Source organism: Micromys minutus (assembly GCF_963924665.1).
Source record: "Micromys minutus genome assembly, chromosome: 15".
Lineage (NCBI taxonomy): Eukaryota > Metazoa > Chordata > Mammalia > Rodentia > Muridae > Micromys > Micromys minutus.
Window position 1 is genome coordinate 32,005,173 of NC_137984.1, and position 22,150 is coordinate 32,027,322.

Here is a 22,150-nt window from a genome sequence, read left to right on the forward strand (position 1 = left end):
TACCTTTTCCCCCCCCTTGGTGATATGGTCTTCCTGTGTATCCCAGGCTAGCCTTGAACTCTCAAACATTGTGTCTTACCCTCCTGAGTGCTGGGATTACAGCTGTGTACCACCACATTTGCCGGTTACCTTTTCTTTGCAGGAAAAAGACGACTCGTGTGCTCCCTCCGTATGTGCACTCAAGTCTGTTTCTATGGAGGACATGTCAAGGATGGGTCATGAATGAATGTTACTCTATCTCATGATGGCAAGCAGCTGATTTAGGGAAACTTTCCTTCCCCTTTATTTTGAAATCAGTATTCTAGAAGATACTGTGCCCTTGGTCTGTTTTGTCTCCCTGGTGTAACAATGTGTGGGTTAGTCTCCATCCTGGCTGTGGCCCCGTGCTGACTCTGGCTCCCTGTGCCATGCTTATTATGGTAGTGACTGCTTGTTTTCCACAGGAGGTGCTGGAAGTGTCCCCAGCTTCCTGAGTTGTCATCCACACAGGCACACTCTACTTTTCTGTCTGCCAGTGAGGCTGGTCTCCAAGAAAACATCCTCACGAACAGGATTCTCTAAACACCCGCTGATCGACCATGTGGAGTGCTTTTATTTGAAAGGGCTGCTCACTTCGAGACTTGTGACATTGACCTTTGTGTGGGAACCTTCTGCTATTGTTTCAAATGGCGGTCAGTGGAAGTCACTTTGCTCTCGAGGCACACGTGGGGGTAATACAGAGTTAGAGTATTGGCTCTGTACACACCATACACATGTTGGAATGCACTACATGGGCTTTTGGCACTGACCGTTGTAGTATTTGATCCTGTGTGGGAAAACTTGTCAGGCAAATTCATCATGGAGATCTGGGCAGTCTGTCTGTCTGTTTGCCTTTTGTGTGTGACTGTATGTGTGTGTAAGGTAAGTTATTTCCATCCGAAGTTACTGTTTTTTGTCCCATAATATATAAATGCCAACACTGGAGAGGAGCACAGACGCCAGTGTAGAGAGTGGAGAGGACCTTTAACTGCTGAGCCATCGCGTGGGCCTGAGATGTTTTAATAGCCTCTGATTCCTTCAAGAGGTCGTGAGAGTGTAAGAAGTTAATGTTTTTTTACACAGTAAATACCCAAAGGCCTACTGTGGTGGCACACACATGTAATCCCAGAGGCTGAGGGAATTGAATGTGTAGCTCAAGGCCAGCCAGAGTTACATGGTTAGTTTAGGGACGTCTTGGATTACGTAGAGAGACCCTGTCTCTAAAAATGAAAACGAATGACAAACTTTCATCTCCCTGCAATGGTCCAGAGTTTATCTTTTCACAACTCTGAGTTGAATTTCAGTGTCATTGCCTTGTGATATGTCAGCTTTGCTTTTGTGTGGATATGGGCTTTATTCATAAGACTTTACATCTTTCTTCCTCCTGAGTCATCTCTCCAAATCCCCTGCGCTGGATTTTAACAGCACACCAGCACACCTTTATTCTCTGTCTGTCCCTGTCCCTCCCTGTCCCTGTCTGCCTCTCTCTCTCTCTCTCTCTCTCTCTCTCTCTGTCTCTCTGTCTGTCTGTCTGTCTGTCTCTCTCTCTCTCTCTCTCTCTCTCTCTCTCTCTCTGTGTGTGTGTGTGTGTGTGTGTGCATAACACAGTGCATGTGTGGAGGTCATAGGATGTCTGTTCTCCCTTTCCACCTTGCCTGAGGTAGGGTCTCTTGATGCTCACTGCTGTTTATGCCAGGCTATCTGGCTCGAGAGCATCTTTGGTCCCTCCTCTCTTTGCCTTTGGGTAAGCTTTCTGTTGCTGCCCTGAACTTGAGAACTATTGACAAATCCCTATGAAATGGCTTCACAAGGGCACAGAAGCCACTCCCTATGCCAGTGTGTCAGACTTCTGTGGGTGTTTATAACAGTCTTTTTTTTTTTTTTTGTTTTGTTTTGTTTTGTGTTTTTGTTTTTTTTGCTGGCTCTTTCTCTCTGAATTCAGAATTGCTCTGTTTGATTATGGACTTGCAGACAACACCACACAGCCCTATAGATGGATACCCAGAGCTTAGTGCATTAAATTTCTAATGCATCAAATGCCCTAGAAAATAAAACAAACAAACAGTAACAACAAAGCAAAGACCTGTTAGATGGCTTTGATAGATTATCAGAGGATTAGCCTGCTTATTACTTTGGAATTTGCATTGTAGAGCACTTGTATATTTTTTTTCTTTAGGAAATTGTTATTGCATAGCATTTTCTTTCTTCCATTTGCTAACTTCTCTGTTCTATTACTATTTGCCTATATTTTCCTTTCTGACTGATGAATCGTTCTTGGCCCTGGTCTGCACAGCTATCAGAACTGCATGGCCTCCCCTCTGCTGATTTCCCCCAATTATAAAGTGAGTACTGTAGCAGAATAATTACCTCATAACAGCAGATAACCAACATTTGCCTAATGTTTCGTGCACAGGAAGCTTTTTGATCTGCTTTTTTCTCCTTTTTAGTTAGGCAGTCTCATGAGGTGGGAGTTACCAAAGGCCGTGTATTAGACAAGGTTCTCTAGAGTCACAGAACTCATGGAATAAATCTGTCTGTCTGTCTGCTGTCTGTCATTTCATCTATCTGTTAGTCTGTCTATCCACCCATCCATCCATCCACCATCCACCCATCCATCCGTCCACCTGTCCATCCATCCATCTATCTGTCCATCCATCCATCTATCTGTCTATTCATCTATCTATAGGACTTATTGGAATGATTTTGACTTACAGGCTGCAGCCTAACTAATCCAACAGTGGCTATCTGTGAGTGGAGACTCCAAAAGTCTAGTAGTTGCTCAGTCCCACAAGGCTGGGTGTCTCAGCTGGTCTTCTGTATATACTGGAATCCTGAAGAAGTAGGTTTCAATGCCAATGAAGGAATGGGTGTGTTAGCAAGTTGAGGGCAAGCAGGAAGAAGGTAAAACTTCCTTCCTCTGTGTCCTTATATAGGCTTCTAGCAGAAGGTATGGCCCAGATTAGAGGCATGTCTTCCTGCCTTAAGGTCTGGATCACAGGTGTATGTCTTCCTACCTCAAAAAGGTCTGGACTACAAGTTGATTTACCTACTTCATGTCAAGCAGAAAATCTCTCACAGGTGTGCCCTCCATTTTTAGATTGTAGTTAATTCCAGATAAGTCAGGCTAACAACCAAGAATAGCTATCACACCCTGTCTCCAGAAACTGTGGAACCTAAGACCTGGGTGCCTCATCAAGGTGCAGAACTGGTTCATGACTGTGACATGTTTCATGCATCCCTCACCTCCATACTACCATTCTTAAGGTTCAGGTTTCTTTACTGAATTCACGTGTTATTCAGATCAAATGGAACTGCTTTTATTTTTCTGGTCACAATACATGGTGCTTGATTTAATAAAAAAAAAAAAAGACCATTGTAGATACTATAAGCGTATATATTATTCATATATATCCATATGAGTACCTACTATTGAGTTTAATTATGCTAGAGAACGTGTTTATTTAAAGGAAAATCGTTTGAAGACACCTCCAATGTATTGGTCAAGATAATGTTTTCTTTAGTTAAAGAGTTGTTCTTTTTTTTTTTTTTACCTCCTTCTCTCCCTCTCTCCCTCCCTCCCTCCCTTCCTCCCTTCCTCCCTCCCTCCCTCATAGCCCTTACTAGCTTCAAACTCACAGTTCTTCTGCTCCACCCTCACTAGACCTGAGCTTAGTTTAAGAAATCTGGATAGGTGTTGGGTTAGGTTTGTTTGTTTTTTGTTCTTTTATTATTTTACATGTATGGGTGTTTTACTGCATGCATGTTTGTGTATTGCTGCAACTCTTTCTCTTTCCTTCCTTCCTTCCTTCCTTCCTTCCTTCCTTCCTTCCTTCCTTCCTCCCCTGCTCTCTCTCTCTCTCTCTCTCTCTCTCTCTCCTTCTCTCTCTCTTGGAGGGGGTGAGACTAGCAGGGCTTTAATAGGATCCACTTCCTTTGAAGAAAGACCGAGTAATTTTATAGATTAAGTATTATTCAGAGAGTCGAGTTAGGCAAAGTGAGAGAAAGAGATGAAATTGAGACAGAAAATCAAGCACCTGGAGTGTGAGCATCAATCTTGACTTCATCTTAATGAAACAACTTTATGCGGTTTGGTTTGAAATAATGGCAGGAGTGATAAAAAGAGAGACAGATTGAAATCTAACTCTGAACATTCCAGGCTGTATATACTTGGGAAAAATGACTTAAGATTAATTTATTAAATGATGAAATGGAAATACTAATAGATGAATGACTTGAAGCGGCTGATAGAAAGTTATTGCCTGTTGTCATGGTTTGTGTATGCTCAGCTGAGGGAATGGCACTATTAGAAGGCATGGCTCTGTTGGAGTAGGCGTGGCCTTGCAGGAGTAGGTGTGGCCTTGCAGGAGTAGGCGTGGCCTTGTAGGAGTAGGCATGGCCTTGTTAGAGTAGGTGTGCCGCTGTGGGTGTCGGTTTTAAGACCTTCACCCTACCTGCCTGGAAGCCTTCAGATGAAGATGTAGAACTCTCCTCCTGCACCATGCCTGCCTGGATGCTGTCATGCTTTCTGCCTTGGTGATACTGGACTGAACCTCTGAACCTGTAAGCCAGCCCCAATTAAATATTGTCCTTTATAAGACTTGCCTTGGTCATGGTGACTGTTCACATCAGTAAAACCCTAACTAAAGACACATATGCTTGTGCATGTTTGTTAGTCCTTCTGTCTCTGTGACAAACACATGAGGAATGCTTAATGGAGGAGGAAGTGTTAAAGGAATTTTAAAAGTAGCTGTTTATTGTTTATCCTGGCTAGCCAAATAAGTGAGACAGAGACTACTAGATTTATTAGATAAAGATTAATCAAGCTTTATGGCACAATAACCGAGCAATTATTTTAATCTATTCCAATCCTCTCAGCTCATCTGGCTACCTTCCAGCCACAATCCTTGAGATACTTGCATTTTAGTATTTGGTCTGGCCCTCTCTGCTCCAGATGTTTTTTGATGGTGTCTCTTGGATCCCTTCCTTGTTGTGAATCCCCCTCCTCCTCTTTCCCTCCTCCTTCCCTGGCTGGGGTCAGAAGTTCAGCCTCATTCTCTCTTCTGCTTAGCTTTTGGCTGCTCAGTCTTTATTGACAAATTGGAGAATCAATGGGAAGCAATGTTTACAACATTCAGGCGGAAGATACATAGAATAATCATTACAATGCCATGTCTGGATTGCAACCAGATGTGGGGGCAGAGAAGTCAGCATTTGAGTAATACAAAGATAATCTTTACACAATGCACAACAACGTTAAGCCTACCAGGAAGGACTTATTCTGGCCCAGGATTTCAGACGCCTCAGCTCATAGTTGACCAGCTCCATTGTTGTGGTCTCTGGTGAGGCAGAATGTTGTGGTAGGGCTGTGTGTGGCAAAACAAAGCTGCTCACCTCACTACATTCAGGAAACAGAGAATGACAGTGCTACAGGCTGTCTTCTCCTCCTCCTCATCCTCTTCCTCCTCCTCCTCCTCCTTCTCCTCCTTCTCTTATTCCACCTAGTCCATGGCCTATAGGCTGCTGTAGCCCATAGTCAGGGAAGGTCTCTCCCCTTCGCAAATTTTCCTGGAGACTCATAAGAATCCAGAAGTTCCACTCAAACCGAAAACTGAGAAGCACTTTATGATATGCAACACTCGGAGCTCCTGACACATGTTTCTAGAGCCTGTAGTTTCTCATGTGGGGTGAAAGTAGCCTGCACTTAATAAGCTCCGAACTCTCCTGGGGTGAGAGTGAAGCTGTCTGAGGTTCCAGCAGATACTTATGAGAGTCACTGTAACCCTTTGCTGAGGCTGACCCTTACCAATTACATTTTCTTCCAGCTGTCTGTATCTTGATGTCTTGGCCATGTGTCGTTGGTAACTTTGTACCCTGTCTCTTTCTTCTAGAACTCTGAAGGTGGACTGTATGTATGCATGAACACGTTTTTGGCCTTTGGAAGGGAACACGTTGAAAGACATTTCCGAAAAACTGGACAGAGCGTATATATGCACCTGAAGAGACACATGCGAGAGGTGAGCAGGATGTTTGGAGAAGGCTTCTGCGTGTCCACCAGAGGAGTTTTACTTCACCCTCAGAACCCCTTATTCTCCTTAATGACAGCAAACCACAGCAACGTGTAGACACTCAGAGGTTCCTTTCCATCTGTGTCCTTACCTTAGCTGGTTTCATTTTTCTTCTAGACCACCGGTTGAAATTAAGAGGTCATGTGGTTGATTGATGAAAAAAAAAGTAATCTTAAGTTTAAAAATACAAAAAAGTACAAAACTACTGTATCCCTTCAGTGTTTTCCTTAAGTGAGAGAAGGGACTCTCTTAAAAGTTCATATCCCTTTAAAAATTGTAGTTTTTAAAAAAGAGAACTTGGACTTTTAAGAATTAGTTAATTAATTTATTCACTTTACATCCCCGTCAATTCCCCCCTTCTTCTCCCAGTCTCACTCTCACAGATCCCTCCCTCATTTCGGGGCAGCCCCCTTGGGTACCACCCTGCCCTGGGACATCTAGTCCCAGCAGGACTCAGTGCATCCTCTCCCACCGAGGCTTTACCAGGAAATTCAGTTAGGGGAAAGGGACCCAGTGGCAGGCAGCAGAGTCAGAGGCGGTTCCAGCTCCAGTTGTTAGGGAACCCACGTGAAGACCAACCTGCACATCTGCTACCAATGTGTAGAGGGACTAGGCTAAGACACAGCATGCGTGGTGGCTTAGTTTCTGTGAGTCCCCATGGCTCCAGGTTAATTGATTCTGTAGGTCTTCTTCTGGTATCCTTGACCTTTCCAGCTCACTCAATCCTTTCTCCACTCTTCCACAAGCTTCCCTGAGCTCTGCCTGATGTGGGTCTCTGCATCTGTCTCCATCCGCTTCTGGATGAAGCCTCTCAGGACATAGCCATGATAGGTTCCTGTCTGCAAGCATAGCAGAATATCGTTAATAGTGTCAGGGGTTGGTTCTCTCCCATGGGATGGGTCTCAAGTTGGGTCAGTCATTGGTTACCTGTTCCCTCAATCTCTGCTCCATCTTTATCCTTGTGCATCCTGTAGGCAGGACAAATTCTGAATAGAAGTTTTTGTGGATGGGTTGATGTTCTTCTCTCTCCAGTGGAAGTCCCACTTGGCTACAGGAGGTGATTACTTCAGTCTCCTTATCCCCTCACTGATAGGAGTCTCAGTTAGAGTCTCCTTATTCCCCATAGACTTCTGGGAGCCTCCTCCATCCCACATCTCCAGCTAGTCCTCAAGATGCCCTCAACCCCATTGATTTCCACTCTCTCCCATTCCTCTCTCCCCACACCTGATAATGTTCTTTATTCTTGAGACAATACATTTATTCAATAAAACACTATCACAGCTACCCCCTTTCTTCCTCCAACTTATATTCCTAAGTTGCCCCCACTATGTCCCTTTTAATGGTGCATGTTCGATCTGTTGATAACCCACTGATCTGATTATGGCTACCCATAAGTGTGTGGGTTTGTGACCATCCTCACATCATCCAACTGTGAGAATAGGAGGTCTCTCGGTTACTTTCGTGCATCCCCATTTCTGTACAGGCAGTATGTAGGGAGACCATGCATTTTAAGGATACAAATGTTTATCTTTGGTCTCTCACAGAGTGCCCCACCACAACACTGTGTTGTTCTGGAATCTAGCCGTACTGAGATGCATATAGATGTATTCACTTCATATTTATTAAGAGATTTGTAGTGTTCTCTCCTAGGCTTATCTCTAAGTTCCTTTCTTCTCCTATTGCTGAACATTTAGATTGCTTCTGTTCATTGCCATGCCAAACAGTGCACCAGTGAACATCTTAATGCACTTTCTACAGACACCCTGTACAAAGGCTTCTGTAAAAGACTTACCCTCCCCATCCCGCTGGCTTGTGGGTGCCAGTCTTCAGTTTTGTCAGGAGAAGGCTAATTCTCCCCAGTGTGTTAGTGACAGTGTGTCTTTCTGTCTAAGTGGTGAGGAATGTCTGTTTGTCCACACCCTCACCATTCTTTGGCCAGACTTTCAGTCTTTGCCAGTTTAGTGGTTGAGAAGTGACATAAAAATAGTTGGCATTTCATTCTGTGATGATTGAATATTTTCTTATGTATTTCTAGTCATTTAGAAAGCTATGATTATCATTGAGTGTTATCTTAGTTACTTTTCTGCAGTTACTGTTCTACTCCTGTGGAGAGAGCTTAACTCTGATCCACAAGCGTAAGGCAGAGAGAGAGAGAGAGAGAGAGAGAGAGAGAGAGAGAGAGGGAGAGGGAGACGGAGGGGGGGCTGAACAGCCCATTCCCAGTGACATATCTCCTCTAACAAGGTCACACTTCCCAATCCTTTCCAAAATAGTTCCACAGGACCAACCATTCAAATATATGAGCCTATGGGGACAATTCTCAATCAAACCACCCAGGTGTGTGTGTGTGTGTGTGTGTGTGTGTGTGTGTGTGTGTGTGTGTGTGTGTGTGTGTGTAGGTCAGAGAACCACATTTGCAAGTGACTTTTCTCCTTCGACCGTTTGTTTCTGGAATTAAACTCAGGTCATTAAGGCTATATGGAAAATGCTTTTACCCACTAAGACATCTCTGGTCCCTTACTCTTGTTATCACTTTTATTTTATTGCAGATTTATTTGATTATTGGCATTGTTAGTTTTCAAGTATTCATTTTATATAGCTCTAATAATTTACAAAGCATCTTGGATCTTCTAAACGGTCGATTCTGATTTGAGTTTTTCTTAATTTCCCATGTTACCGTACCTGGTATGCCTAGAAATCAGTTTCAAAACTAAGCTTTGAAATCATTTGATTTTTCCCTAATAGTGTGTTGCTCACATGTTTCTCCGGTTGGGATGTGGGATAATCCTTATAAAATTGAGGTTGCTTCATGTCTTAGTGTAAAGGGATGAAATGAATTAGAGGCCGAGAGACTTTACTTGCTCTGGGTCACAGAGGTGGCGGTGGCGTGGTAGACTGCTGGTGACCTCATCTGTGTGATTCTGCATCTGGGCCTTTACGTAGCTATTCCGTCTTTGGCCACACCCCCCACCCAGTTTTGCCTGTGTGTTCCTATTTTGATCCGCTGTTCTCTGGGCTCCAGGCCTCTAGGCCTGTCACTTGCTCAGCTTGCCTCTTATGACTCATAGCTGAAAACACTGTATCAACAGTCTCCTTAACTGACCCTTGCCTTCAGTGCTCCAGATGTGATCCAGTTGATGTGTTGATGCTTCCCTGCACTAATGCTGGGACTCTCCCACCACTGTGGGGTTTGGGGTGACATTTTGCATTGCTGTCATGAGACAGACGAGCTTTATGAAGAGATTTATTTACCTTATTGTTTGGGGTCTGGTAATCCAAAAAGCATTGTAACAGGTTCTGGTAAGACCCCATGGAGGGCTCATAGATGGCAGAGTCTGCATGTGTGGAAGTCACATTATGAAACAGAAAACCAGAGAAATGGGGATTCCATAGTTCCTTCTGAGGATGTACTCGGATGGTCCAGTTTGCCTCAGTTTTAAAGTTCTCACTGTTGCCCAATACCATGCAAAGGGCCAAGCTTACAGTACAAGAGCCTCTGAGGAGAGGAGGGGACAGCGTGTCTAATACTCATCCACAAAGGACCAGCGTCCTGGCTCCTTCACTTGCTCTGTGCTCTCCCGTTCTTCTGAGTGGCTGCTGAGCGCTGGCCCCTTGCCTCAGGTAGCGCTTGGTCACTGTGTTTAGCCCTGGACTCTAACATAGCCTGCAGGGACCTGTGACTGCATTAGTGACTCATGGGATGTATTTCTCCCCTTCTGGAAGCTGCCGGCCTGGGCCTGTGGTTGTGGTTTCCATCCCTTTCTCCCCGCACCCCGATAGAAAGTTACCTTGTGTTCCCAATTGCCTCTGCTTTGGGGAAACTTGCTCTGCTGAACTCTACTTTCCTTTTTCTGGGTCTAGATTTTTTCCTCTGGTCTTTAAACGGAACAGTCCACACGAGGGCCCCCCTCCTTCCATCCTGTTGTAGTTAGATTGTGATTTTCAACTGATGCCTCTTGGACATCTTTTCCTCCCAGATGTGACTGTCTCCTTTCAGGGCTCAGGACCTGCTTCTGACCTATGCTGCTGATCCTTGTCAGCAAGAGCTCGGTTGCCACACCTGCTCACTACGTTTTAGGTCTGCGGTTACTTTATGTTCTAGGGTTTTGATGCCTCTCGGCATCCTTTTTCTGGCATCGTTCATTCTTGTCCTCTCTCTTTCCTGGCTCCTTGTAAGTGCAGGCTTTTCTTTCGCTTAGTCATTAGTTACCTGCCTTTCCTAGGATGCCGTATGACCAGCATACCTTCTTTCTCTGAACATGCTCATTTTCCTGTGTTCTCCATGTCCTTGTTTGGCTGTTCTAAGTGGAGGTTTTCAAATAAATCTCTTCCCAGAACTTGATTGGGCCATCCGAGTCTGACCTCTGGTTTTCTTTTCAGCATCTGTCTCAGAAGCTCCTCAGGTTCTGTGTGCCAGGCTACACTGCACAACCTCTGCCAGCCCTGTCCTTCCTTGTGAGTTCCAGAGATCGAGACAGTGTGTGTGTGTGTGTGTGTGTGTGTGTGTGTGTGTGTGTGTGTGTGTGTGTGTGTGTGTATGTGTTGATTTTCTTGTGGATCTTCCTGGTAACCAGGTCTTGTTACCTGAGCTTTCCACACAGGTCTGAAGTCCGTCCAATCTCCACCAACCCGGCTGCCATTGCCGAGTCCTCCGTGTTCCTGTGGTAGACACGTCCTGTAAACTTGCTGATTTATCTTCCTTTCTTTAAACATGGAGCTTTATGTTTTGGCTCACGATTGGGACACACAACCTTTTCAGCCCTTTCTTACTGCACCAAATCGGAGTTCTCCACATTGCTATTTCTCCTTTCTAAAATGTACTGTGATTTAGTGCCTATGTTTGTGTGTTCTCTATAGGTATGTTTTTTTTTGTTTTGTTTTTCTTTTTTGTCAACTTATGTGCTCATTTCTCTTTTACCTGTTGTATTTTCTGCAGTTAAAAATATCTCTGGGAGGTGGTGGCACATGCCATTAATCCCAGCACTCAAGAGGCAGAGGCAGGCAGATCTCGCTGAGCTTGAGGCCAGCCTGGTCTACAAAGAGAGTTCTACCAGGACAGCTAGGTCCAAACACAGAGAAACCCTGTCACAAAAAACAAACAAATCACTCCACCCATCCATCCTATCTACCATCAATTATTCACCCATTCATTCCTCCCTCCTCTTCTTCCTTCTTCCATCCATTAATTCATCTATATATTCATCTATCCATCCATTTATCCTTCCATCCATTTATCCATCCATCTATTCATCTATCAATTCATCTATCCATCTGTGGTGTCCATCTGTCCATCCATCCATTTATCCATTCATTAATTCATCTGTTCATTCATCTGTTTGTCCGTCCATCCATCCATCCATCCATCCATCTATCCATCCATCCATCCATCCATCCATCCACCCACCCACCCTTCCATCAATCCATTCATTCATTAATTCATCTATCCATTCATCTGTTCGTTTGTCCATCCATGTCAATTCATCTGTCCATCCATCTGTCATCCATCCATCATCCATCAATCTACTGACCAATCCAATTACTAAGCATCTTCTATATTTAAGGACCAATGCTTTTCTTACATGATCAGTCTCATCTCACCTCTACCTTCGGATAAACCAACCATTTCTTCCATTAATTGTTTAGTCTCTTGGATTTTTCTTAGTACTTACCATAACCCATTGTACTTTTTGCCTGCACTTGGTTACTCTTTGTGTTGGTGAGTTCTCTGGGAGAAGAACCTTGTGTTTGTTCAGTTTAATCTCACACAGAACCTGACAAATGGGCACGGTGCTATTTGCTCGGGAGGGGTTTTTGCACTTGAGTCCTGCCTTGGGATCAGTGGCCATGGTCTTTAGTTGTAGGTCCTATTCTTTCCTCCCATATGGTGTATTCTAATCTGAGTTTATGGTTGGAACCTACCATCAGGGAATGACACACATTCCAGCCAGTCTCCATGCAGATCCTCTTTCTCATTTTCCTCTTCCATCATGTAGAAATAGAGATGAAAGAAGACCACAGATATCTGTAGAGAAAAGAGTCTGCACTGTTTGTAGTGACAAGTGACCCATGGATTTTGAAGTGAATCTTTGGTATAAGTTCCTTTTACCCCTTTCCCCAGTCTATCCACACTTTGTTTTTGAGGGAAGTGAGTGGTAGGGAGGGGATAGAGGTTTTGAGATCATGGAGGAGAGAGATTCTAAGGAGATGGAGTTTGGAGAGATACTCCTTTGAGCTAAGTGTTCTGTAACTTTGAAATTTCTATGAAGACAATCATAAACCCCTAGTAGAAGCTATTGAAAAGGTGTGAGAATAACTAAGGGGACTTGGCTTTCAGTATTAAATAATAAAATGTGGGAACTTAGACTTAGGACTCCCAGGACAAGCTAATGAGAAAGAAATGCTGAATGCACATGGTGGCCTTGACTTGTATGTCTGTGTGGAAAGGGCCTGGGGTGGATCCTGCTTCTAATGAATCTCTGTTCTTCTCTAATAGCCAAGAACACAGGTGGTATGAAAATAAACTGGATGAAAAAACTATTGTAATCATATTTAACTGCTACTGCCCAACCATTTTTGTTTGCTACTGAGGACTCCCACCAATTGTGGGAAACATGTGATGCTTGACATGGCCGCAAGCTCTCTGGTGATTCTCCAAAAACATTTAGATGGGTCAATTAACATTTTCAGAAGATCAGTGGCTATATGTCAACAAATCTTTGAACAGTTACTGTTGAGCATACCCAGGGCCAAGGACTGAGAATCCCTGTGCAGGCAAGGGAACAGGTGGCTCAGCACAATTTTCTTTTCCAAGTCTGCCTCTCATAATGGACTACAGCTTTCCTAGGAGGGGGCACTAATGAACAAAGTTCAAAAATCAGCTTCATCTCCTCTGGTTTGTACTTTCTTTCCAAGAGGGATTGCTTTGTAAGTCAACAGAAAACAAACAAACGAAACAACACATAGTGTCCGCAAGGATCAAGGTCCAGTTTCTGCTTCTCCTAACATCTCTAGTCCAGGGCAATGTTTCCTCTTGGCCTTTTATTCTGAGAAACCTCTGGGCCACACACTTTGTTATTGGACTGTTTTTTTTTTTAACGACTTTATTTTACAAAACAAAGATAAATGTACAGATTTTAAACATTTTTTGCTTAAAATTATACATTTTTGTCAGTACTGTTTTTTCAGATATTAAAATAATTTTTACATAAAACTATGTGAATATATTTTTTAGTCAGTACTTGATTTTTTCAAGGGCTGGACAGTATGCATTGAAAACCTAATAGTTACCATGAGCATAAAGTACATGCAAAACAAATCACAACATGGAAATAGTGTCAAAGTCTTCTTGTTTTGTAAATATATTTTTTTTTGTTTTCTTTATTTCTTGGACTTCATACAGTCTGTGAGTTGTTTCTGGGGGCAGCCCAGGTCTCCCACCCACCAGTTGCTCAGCCTCTACGAGCCGCCGTTCTGGGTTGCAGATGGGCCAGGCTCTGCTCTGTGTCCTGAAGTGGCCAGTTGTTCAGCCTTTACCTGGACTGTTTTTTAAAGTCTGTTCTTTTTCTTTTCAGAAGGTAAGAGGAGCCTCTGGTGGAGCTTTACCTAAACGGAGGAATTCTAAAATATTTTTAGGTAAGATAATTATCAATAGTGTGCATGCTATATTCTCTCTTTCCCTGTCTTCTTGTCTCTAGGGATAGGGATGGAGTATCCTAATTTATACACTGCCTGTTCTTTTATTTTCCTAGCAGTGCTCTGAGCATAGAATTGGACCCAGGGCTTTGAAGCAATTATGGCAGCTAGAGAGGAGTTACAGCCCTGTTGGTGGTCTCTTTCTGCATTTCTCCTGTCTCTGCTTCTGTGTCTTTTACTGTCTCTTACTGTCTCTGTGTCATTCCCACCCCTCCCCACCCCTTGTAGTCCAGTGGTAGATGTCAGGTGTTTTTCTCAGTCACCCTTCTTATTTTACAGACAGGGTCTCTCACTGAACCTGAGTTTAGCAATTCAGACTAGCTGGTTAGTAAGTCCTGGGAATCCTCCTGCTTCTGCCTTTCTGGCACAGGGGTTACAGCCATGTGACTGCATATGACTTTTTTTATGTGGATTATTTTGGGGATCAAATGAAAGTCTTCATATTTGGGTGGCCAACATCGTACTGGCCAAGCTCCCTGAGCCCTTTCTTTATTGCCTCGAAGGGAGAGTTGTCTGAGGCCAGCTCAGACACCAACAGGTCCTCCCCGAGTGAGGATTAAAAGAAAAGAGACATGTTAGTTAAAGTTGCAGCATGACTAGGGCTGGACTTGAGACCTAAGCCTCGTGGCCAAAGTGAAACTTGGTTTAATTCGTCCCTTTTTAAATCACTTTAATTACATGCAAAAAGGTAACACCAGTTCTGAGACCAGGAACAGACAAGTTAACAATCAAAGATCCTGTAAACATCTTACTGGACCTCTAGTAAAAAGGTCAGAGACAAAAGAGTGGGGTCTCAAAAGACAAAGAGAATGTTAAGCCAACATTCTGAAATCCACCCCGCCCTGAGCTGCATTCCTAAGGATACTGCCTGGAGCTTCAAATACAAAAGTACTTCCCTATGCTGCATTCTATAAGACCCTGCCCCGAACTTCAGATGTAGATGTACTTCCTTACAGCCTTATTCTTGAGAGCCCTGCTTGAACTTCAGATGTAGATGTGCTTGATACTAGTGCTTACAGGTACAGAAGCCAGATTCCTGCCTTGGCTGGCCCCAAGGTGTCCTGGGATAATATTAATATTACTCCGCCATCAACTGTTCAGGGGTGCCAAAAATGCTCTCCACAGAGAGTGAGTCTTTTTTTTTTTTTTTAATTTAGACAAACAATGGATTTTGTTCTGTTCAAACTGATGTTTTCAATAAGACCTCCTTTCGGCCTCAGGAGACGGCCATGAACACCGTATCATGCTTGCCTGTCATACTTACTTATCCTTCCCAATCTCTGATCATTCCTCAGCTTAAACTTTTTAAAAGACTTATCTTATGTGCATGAATGTTTTGCTTGCATGTAGGTCTGAGCACCATGTGTATCCCTACTGCAGTGGAGGGCACAGGGTGTCAGAACCTGTGTAGGTAGAGTTGGGGATGGTTGTGATCCGCCATGTGGGCTGGGAATTGAACCCAGGTCCTGTGCAAGAACAGGCTCTCTTCACCCAAGGCAGTCTCCATCCTTTACCAGCGATTCTCAACCTTTCTAATGCTGCAACTCTTTTATACAGTTCCTCATGTTGTGGTAGTTCCCTACCATAAGGCTATTCCATTGTTTCTTTATGACTGTAATTTTTCTACTGTTGTGAATCATAATACAGATACCTGATAGGCAGGATATCTGATATGTGACCCCCCCCCAAAGGGTCACAACTCACAGGTTGAGGACCACTACCTTAGATTGTTTTTAGTAAGTGATACTTTGAAGGGTACTCCTCATTTATTTTGTAGAATGTATTTTATTTGGTGATTTTCATGAGGATTTGAACTTCAACCCTCACCAACCAATCAAACAAACAGCTAAGCTACATAAACTAGCCTAAAGTGAGCTCTGGAACCGAAAGGGTCAAGGGCTTTACAGTGCTTGCGTGGTTGGTGTCCCAGCACCTGCCACTGTCATCTAGAATGTGACCTTTTGCCAGTCAGATGACATCAGTGATGCCTTTATAGAGGTAAAAGTCATTAAATAGTTTGACTTTGTTGTTACTGTTGTTTCAGTTTTTGGAGACAGGGTCTCATGTAGCCTAGGGTGTCCTCAAACACACTAGAGTAGAGGTTGACCTTGAACTTCTGATTCTCCCTCCATCACCCAAGTGTTTGGATGGCTGGTGTATGTCACTTGTCCAGCCTTAAAAATAATGGCAATAATGATAATTATCATCATCACCATCCACATTTTCTCTGGTTGCATGAAGGAGTTAGCTAACCTCTTTGCTTTCAAACTTGGTGTTGAAAGATTTTTGAGCTTTTTTTTTTTTTTTTTTTTTTTTTTTTAAAGCAATTATTTTGATTGTAAAGGTTATTGTCAAAAAATGGTTTGAAAAATGGATGGAAAGGCAGCCTCCAAGGTCTTGTTGTCTCTCCCCCCCTCCACTGTATTTCAGTGTTGCCTTTGGGACAATCTGCCTCCTCAGCAGTGTAGAGCTCTGAAGCTCACAGGACTGCTAGATGGTCTCATTTTAGTGCAGACCCAGTGCAAGCATCCTTGGCTGCTGTGGGTGTGTGATTGTGATGGGTGTGGCACGATCAACAAACGGCAGGTCATAGCTCTTCTGTCTGTCTTTTTGCTTCTGCGGTGTTCCCCAAGACTTGGTGACTATGGTTTAAATGTTTTCTATAATGCTGAGCCGTCCTTGGTCACTTCTTCTCATTACCCTGTGAAGCCATGAGTCTCTGCATCTCCACCATTTACTGGAAAGGGAAGTGTGTTTGACTGAGGCTGAGAATCGTGTTTGCCTAATGGCACAAACATGAGTTTTCAGTAGGCAACTTGTTTCTGTGTCAGGATAGCTAACCCATAATATTCAGTTTCCCTGTATGGCCTATGATCTCCCAACCATATGTATATGTGTATACACACACACACACACACACACACACACACACACACACACACACACACACACACACACGGAAGTTTATAGAGTCTAGGCTTGGATTCCCTCCTGTGGAGTAGACCTCTAATCCCATCAGGTATGGTTGGTTACCTATATAACAGTAATTCCACTTTTGCTGCTTGTGGAGCATAGGATAGTTTTAGTGTCCTGCCACCTCTTTGACAGCATATACTACCAGAACCTATCTGTTAAAGAGGCTTCATTCAGGACATGGTGCCAGGGATGCAGGAGACAGATAAGACTTGCTCCCTTTGACCCGTAGGAGTGCCCCATGTGATATGGTCTTTCTGAAACTTATTTCAGCCTTGTTTCAGAGCTGGATCAGCCTTGGTGTGTGTGTGTGTGTGTGTGTGTGTGTGTGTGTGTGTGTGTCTGTCTGTCTGTGTGTATAGGCTTTTTGTGTTAATTAGGAATTTAGAGAAGACAATGAGGAGGGTGGTAGTGCTGGCAGTCACCAATGGTGACTCTAAACTCTAGAGCATCCTGGATCTGACTCCAGGTTACTGTAGACCTCATTCTCTCAAATCTCCTCAACTCTTCAGTAGGTAACTCATTAGTAAAAGCCAGAGCAGGCTTTTTCCTTCATTTTATTTATTCAGGGCAAGTAATATTTGAGGAAGCATTAAGTGAATCTGTTTTCTACAGAAAAGAAATAGGTAGTATCTGGAGTGTATGGAGTCCATCCACAAACTTGTGAGATTTACACTCTCTTCCTTACAGAATCTCTGTGTATAACATGCTTAACAATAAGGGAACATGGAGTGGGAGCAACTCATTTGAAACTTCTGTTTCTTCAGTTTCCTCCCTTTCCAGTTTTTGTGCATGGGATTAACACAAAGCTGCCTTTGCCTTGAAGGTCTCTCAGTATTGGTTTTCATCGTTAAACAGAACAGACTTTTCTATGCTTCTGCTACAGTACTGGACTGGCCATCTTCTCATCGAACATTCAGTTCTAACTTTCGTTATAATTGGTGGAGCCTCCATTTTTTATGACACACCTAAATGTCTTTTCTTTTTGGTTTGAATGATTCCTTTTAAGTAAGTTTCTTGAGTTGTTTCTTAAACTAGTAGACTCTTCTTTGAAGCTGCCCTTTCTCATTAGCTCTTTGTATCACTGGGGGTCATTATTTTGGTGTTTCTGATTCTTAGGATTTTGGGGTCTCTTATTATGTTTGTCTTATATTTTTCCTGTTTTTTTTTTTTTTTTTTTTTTTTTTTTTAACCTAAAGTAGTCGTGCTTTTGAGAGTGGAAAGCCGAGTTGCACACGGACGTACACTAGCATTTTGTTAAAGGTGATAATGGTTCTCAAGTACCTGCTGAAGAACATGTAGCCCAGGAACTTTCCATAACGTCCATGTGTCTGTGTATGTGATTGCAACACGTGACTGTCTTCATCACCATAGTCCCAAACATAGAAACACACAAACATGACCTGGGACACCGGCACCCCTTGTGGGGGAAGGGCTGAGCCATCCATGGAAATATTATGACCAGACTTTTCCTTGAGCTAACCTTTACCAGAGAGGAGCCAAGCACAGAGGGTGGGCTGGAGAGACCTGTTTTATTTATGGAGACTAGGACAACAGAGCTGCTCAAATGATGGGTTCCTTCCGGCTTCCAGGATTCTATCCACTGTCAGTGATGGGGAGGACAGAGAGAAGTAGTGATGGAGAAGGCCGGGTGTCTTAAGTAACTGTTTCTGTTTATTGGAGACCAACTTGTGTCTGTCTCTTCTCTACCGGGTGGGTCTCACTTCTCTCCCGTGTAAGGGGAGTGCGGGACATGAGGGCAGTACATGGGTCAGTTTGTGACTTTTTTAAATGTGAGAACAAGCATTAAAACTGGCCTTGCCATACCACTCTGGAACTCGTGCTTTGGGGTAGGAGAATCGTGTTAGTAAAGTGTCTTCTGTGCAAGCACGGGGACCTGAATTGATCCGCAGACCTCACAAAATGGCTGTGGTGAAGCATGCTTGTAATCCCGGCACCCAGAAGGCCAAGACATGCAGATGTCTAGGGCTCAGTGACCAGTTAGCTCACTAAATCACTGAGCTCCATGCTAGTGAGAGACCTTCTCTCAAAATACAAGTTGAGGACTCCTGAGGAATGATACCTAGATTTAACCTTTGGACACACACACACACACACACACACACACACACACACACCCCTCTGTTTCCTTTGATCTGGTGAGATTATGGCCCTAAGCTCATAGCACAAACATCTGTTCCTTTAAACTGTATGAGTTCAGTTTGCAGCAGGTATGTCCACCCTGTGAAACTTCATGATGTAACCCAGTCATTTATAAACAAGTATGTTCCCCTAAGGAAAGAAGGCAGGGCCCGTTTGTCCCTGTGTGGGGTAGGAGGATGGCCAATCCGGTCAGGGTTGGGTCCCGCCCTTGGTGTTTTAACCCTGTGGATTCCCTGTGAGGGCTGCCTTGGCATGGGCCACCCTTTCCTTACTTCTTTTCTTTGTTTTTATTCTCTCCTCAGATCTAGATATGGATGACGATTTAAATAGTGATGATTACGAATATGAAGACGAAGCCAAACTTGTTATATTCCCAGACCACTATGAAATAGCCCTTCCTAACATTGAAGAGTTACCAGCCCTGGTCAGTGAGTGTGCATGTGGCTGCATGCCGTGATGTCGCGTGCGTGCGTGCGTGCGTGTGTGTGTGTGTGTGTGTTGGTGGGGAAGGCCGGTCCAGAGGAAAAAGATACAATGGAACAAAAATCTGGGTGTGGTGGCACAGGCTTGTGATTTTAGCACTAAGGATGCTCAGGCTAAGATTGAGGCTAGCCTGGGCTAAATAGTGAGTTCAGGGCCACCCAAGGCCCCATGGAGAGACCTGTCTCAAAAGCCAAACCAAACCAAACCAACAAAATCAATAAATAAAAGTGTGAACAGGAGTATCTGCTTCCTCTGTGATCTCTGAGAGTGGCCTTTCTTGATTGCTGCCCACTCCTTCTCTGTCACGTGTCTTTGGCTTTCACTGCCCATGAGTCCAGGCTTGCCCTGGCTGGGCTGGCTCCTATGTCTTGGCCGATCTGTTGCTGGGATTGACAAAGCCTGCACCTCATAGGTGCAGGGGCAGCTGGGGAGGAATGACCTTGTGTTTGTCAGAGTTTCATGCTGTCCTCCCAGGAGAGATTCGGTCTGAGAAGCTGGAAGAGTTTGCCTGCTGGGACAGCAGCGGTGCATTTATAGAAAGAAGCAGCTGCTTGCACCTCACCTTGGCTTTGCTGAGAACCAAGATGGCTTTCTTATATTTTCGGCAGTGAGCTCCCCCGCCCCTCCTCCTTTCCTCTGGACTTCTCGGAGTCAGTTCAAGGATGGGCCTTGCTTTTCCTGCAGGAACTGGTCTTGGGTTGGTGGCAGATGGGAAGCTGCCTGCTGCGTTTGATTCTGGGTCTTCTGAGAGGTCACAGGGTTCCTGCTTCTCCCTGGTTCCTGTGTGGCCTCCAGTTCTCTATCTCCTTCCTTCCATCGTGTGCATGGATAACCTGCTCCCAGAAGGCAGTGCGGTCAAAGTGGGTTGAGTTTATTCCCCTCCCCCTTCAAACTCCATCAGAACCAAAGACATTCCTGCGCACCCCAGAACGTTCTGACAGACCCCGCCCACTGAGAACCATCTGCTTAGTTACTTCTGCCTGAAGGGGATGCTTGTGCTTCAAGTGTTCACGTTCAGAGGGACTAGGCTTCTAACGTACCCAATCTCCCGAGTTATCATATAGCTAAATTTATGACCACGGAAGTAAGAGCGTTGTGTGTCTGTGCGCTACAGCTCTCCCACTTACGAAGAGTGAGACACCCTTTTCCAGATGAGGTGCTCAGCGAGGCTTGCGGAAATGAATTGCTGTTGCTTTTCTCAGATTTCCCCGGGTTGACTCATGTGGCTGTTACCAAGAATAAAATGCATTAGTGGATAAAATGGTCTTATGCCAGCCGGCCCTTAACCTGAAGTGTACTAATGCCTGTGTCTCCAATGCTAAGAGATTTTTTAAAAATTTCACGTGCATTGGTGTTTTACCTGTATGTATATGTGAAGGTGTCTAGAGCCCCTGGAACTGGAGTTACAGACAGTTGTGAGCTGCCATATGGGTGCTGGGAATTGAATTGGCATCCTCTGGAAGAAGCGTCCTGGGAATCCAAAGCTAGCAAGATACATCATAATTTTTTTTAAGGTTTATTTATTTAATGTATATGAGCTGTCTTCAGACACACCAGAAAGAGGGCATCAGATGCCATTACAGATGGTTGGACCTCTGGAAGAGCAGTCAGTGCTCTTAACCGCTGAGCCATCTCTCCGGTCCCATAATTTTTAATAATAGAATTTGAGAGTACTTTAAAGTGAAAACTTGAATAAAATCTCTTTTTAAAAACGGTTTAAAAAATGGAAAACAAATGAGCCTGAAGGTGGGTCTAGCAGCTTGAAAAGAAACCTGACTTTTTCTCTGGTGCTCGCTACAGGTTTTGTCTATGTAAAAGATTCTAGTTAGCTCACCTCCTTTTTAATTTATCTGTTACGTTTTCGGTGATGCTTCTCTTCTGAACTTTTAAATAAAACGAAAATGACTGGTGTAAACAAAATAGTCAGCAGAAGATTCTTCCCTTCACATCTTGGCTGTGGCTGCACAGAACACCTTCGTCTGCCCCTGTGCGTTCTAACAGAGGGGTGGAGGGACTCACAGTGGGTCCCCAGAGCCTGCAATCTGAGCCTTCTACCAGAGGAGCTCCAACAACTCCCAGTGGAGCAGGCTGCTTGGTGCTTGCTGAGTGCCACTGCAGACCTCTAGCATGCCTGATTCCAGGCCCACAGTGAGGCATCTCTGGATGCACTGGGAAGAAACACTACTCGTGGGAATTTGTAGCATTCAGCTAACACAGATGTCAGGAGAGCAGAGGTGACTGTAAGCTACAGGAAAGCAGCGGGGAAGGCACGGGGTTTGACTGTGTGGCCTTCTTAAGGGCCATAAAGGTTAAGTAATTTAATTTTAATACTGATTGCATTTAGCAGGTCTCTAGCAAATGTCTTAATATTTCGTTTTTTTAAAGTATTTATTTGACATATTGAAAACATGGACGTAGGGCTGAGGGTGTTGTTCAGTGACATTATATTGTGAAATGGCCTTCTGTTTTGTTCTACTCTGAGACAGGGTGCTGCCACAGCAGCCTAGGCTGACCTCCATCTCATAACCCCCTTCTGTCTCCTGAGCTGTGTGCTGGGATTGTATTTTATATTCAGATCCTTTGTTAGGTATGAAAACTGCACTGTGTGTAAATAATACCCAGAACCCCCTTATATAACCGATGCACTGTACCTTGTTCTCTCTAATCAGTCTTCATCTCTTGGGCTTTCTCCTCTTCTCAGCTCGAGGTCACTACTCCAGAAGGCTCATGCCGAGCTTCCCGGGACTAACTTTGTA

General features: G+C 44.0%; 1 protein-coding gene across 1 annotated transcript in view; it reads left to right on the forward strand.

The window, feature by feature from the left end:
- Positions 1-22,150, forward strand: part of USP13 (ubiquitin specific peptidase 13) — a 105,312-nt gene that overhangs the window by 14,523 nt on the left and 68,639 nt on the right. The window contains exons 2-4 of the mRNA XM_080929635.1: positions 5,907-6,032; positions 13,655-13,715; positions 19,214-19,335. Coding sequence (XP_080785761.1) covers positions 5,907-6,032; positions 13,655-13,715; positions 19,214-19,335 — 309 coding nt within the window. The remainder of the gene's footprint in view (positions 1-5,906; positions 6,033-13,654; positions 13,716-19,213; positions 19,336-22,150) is intronic.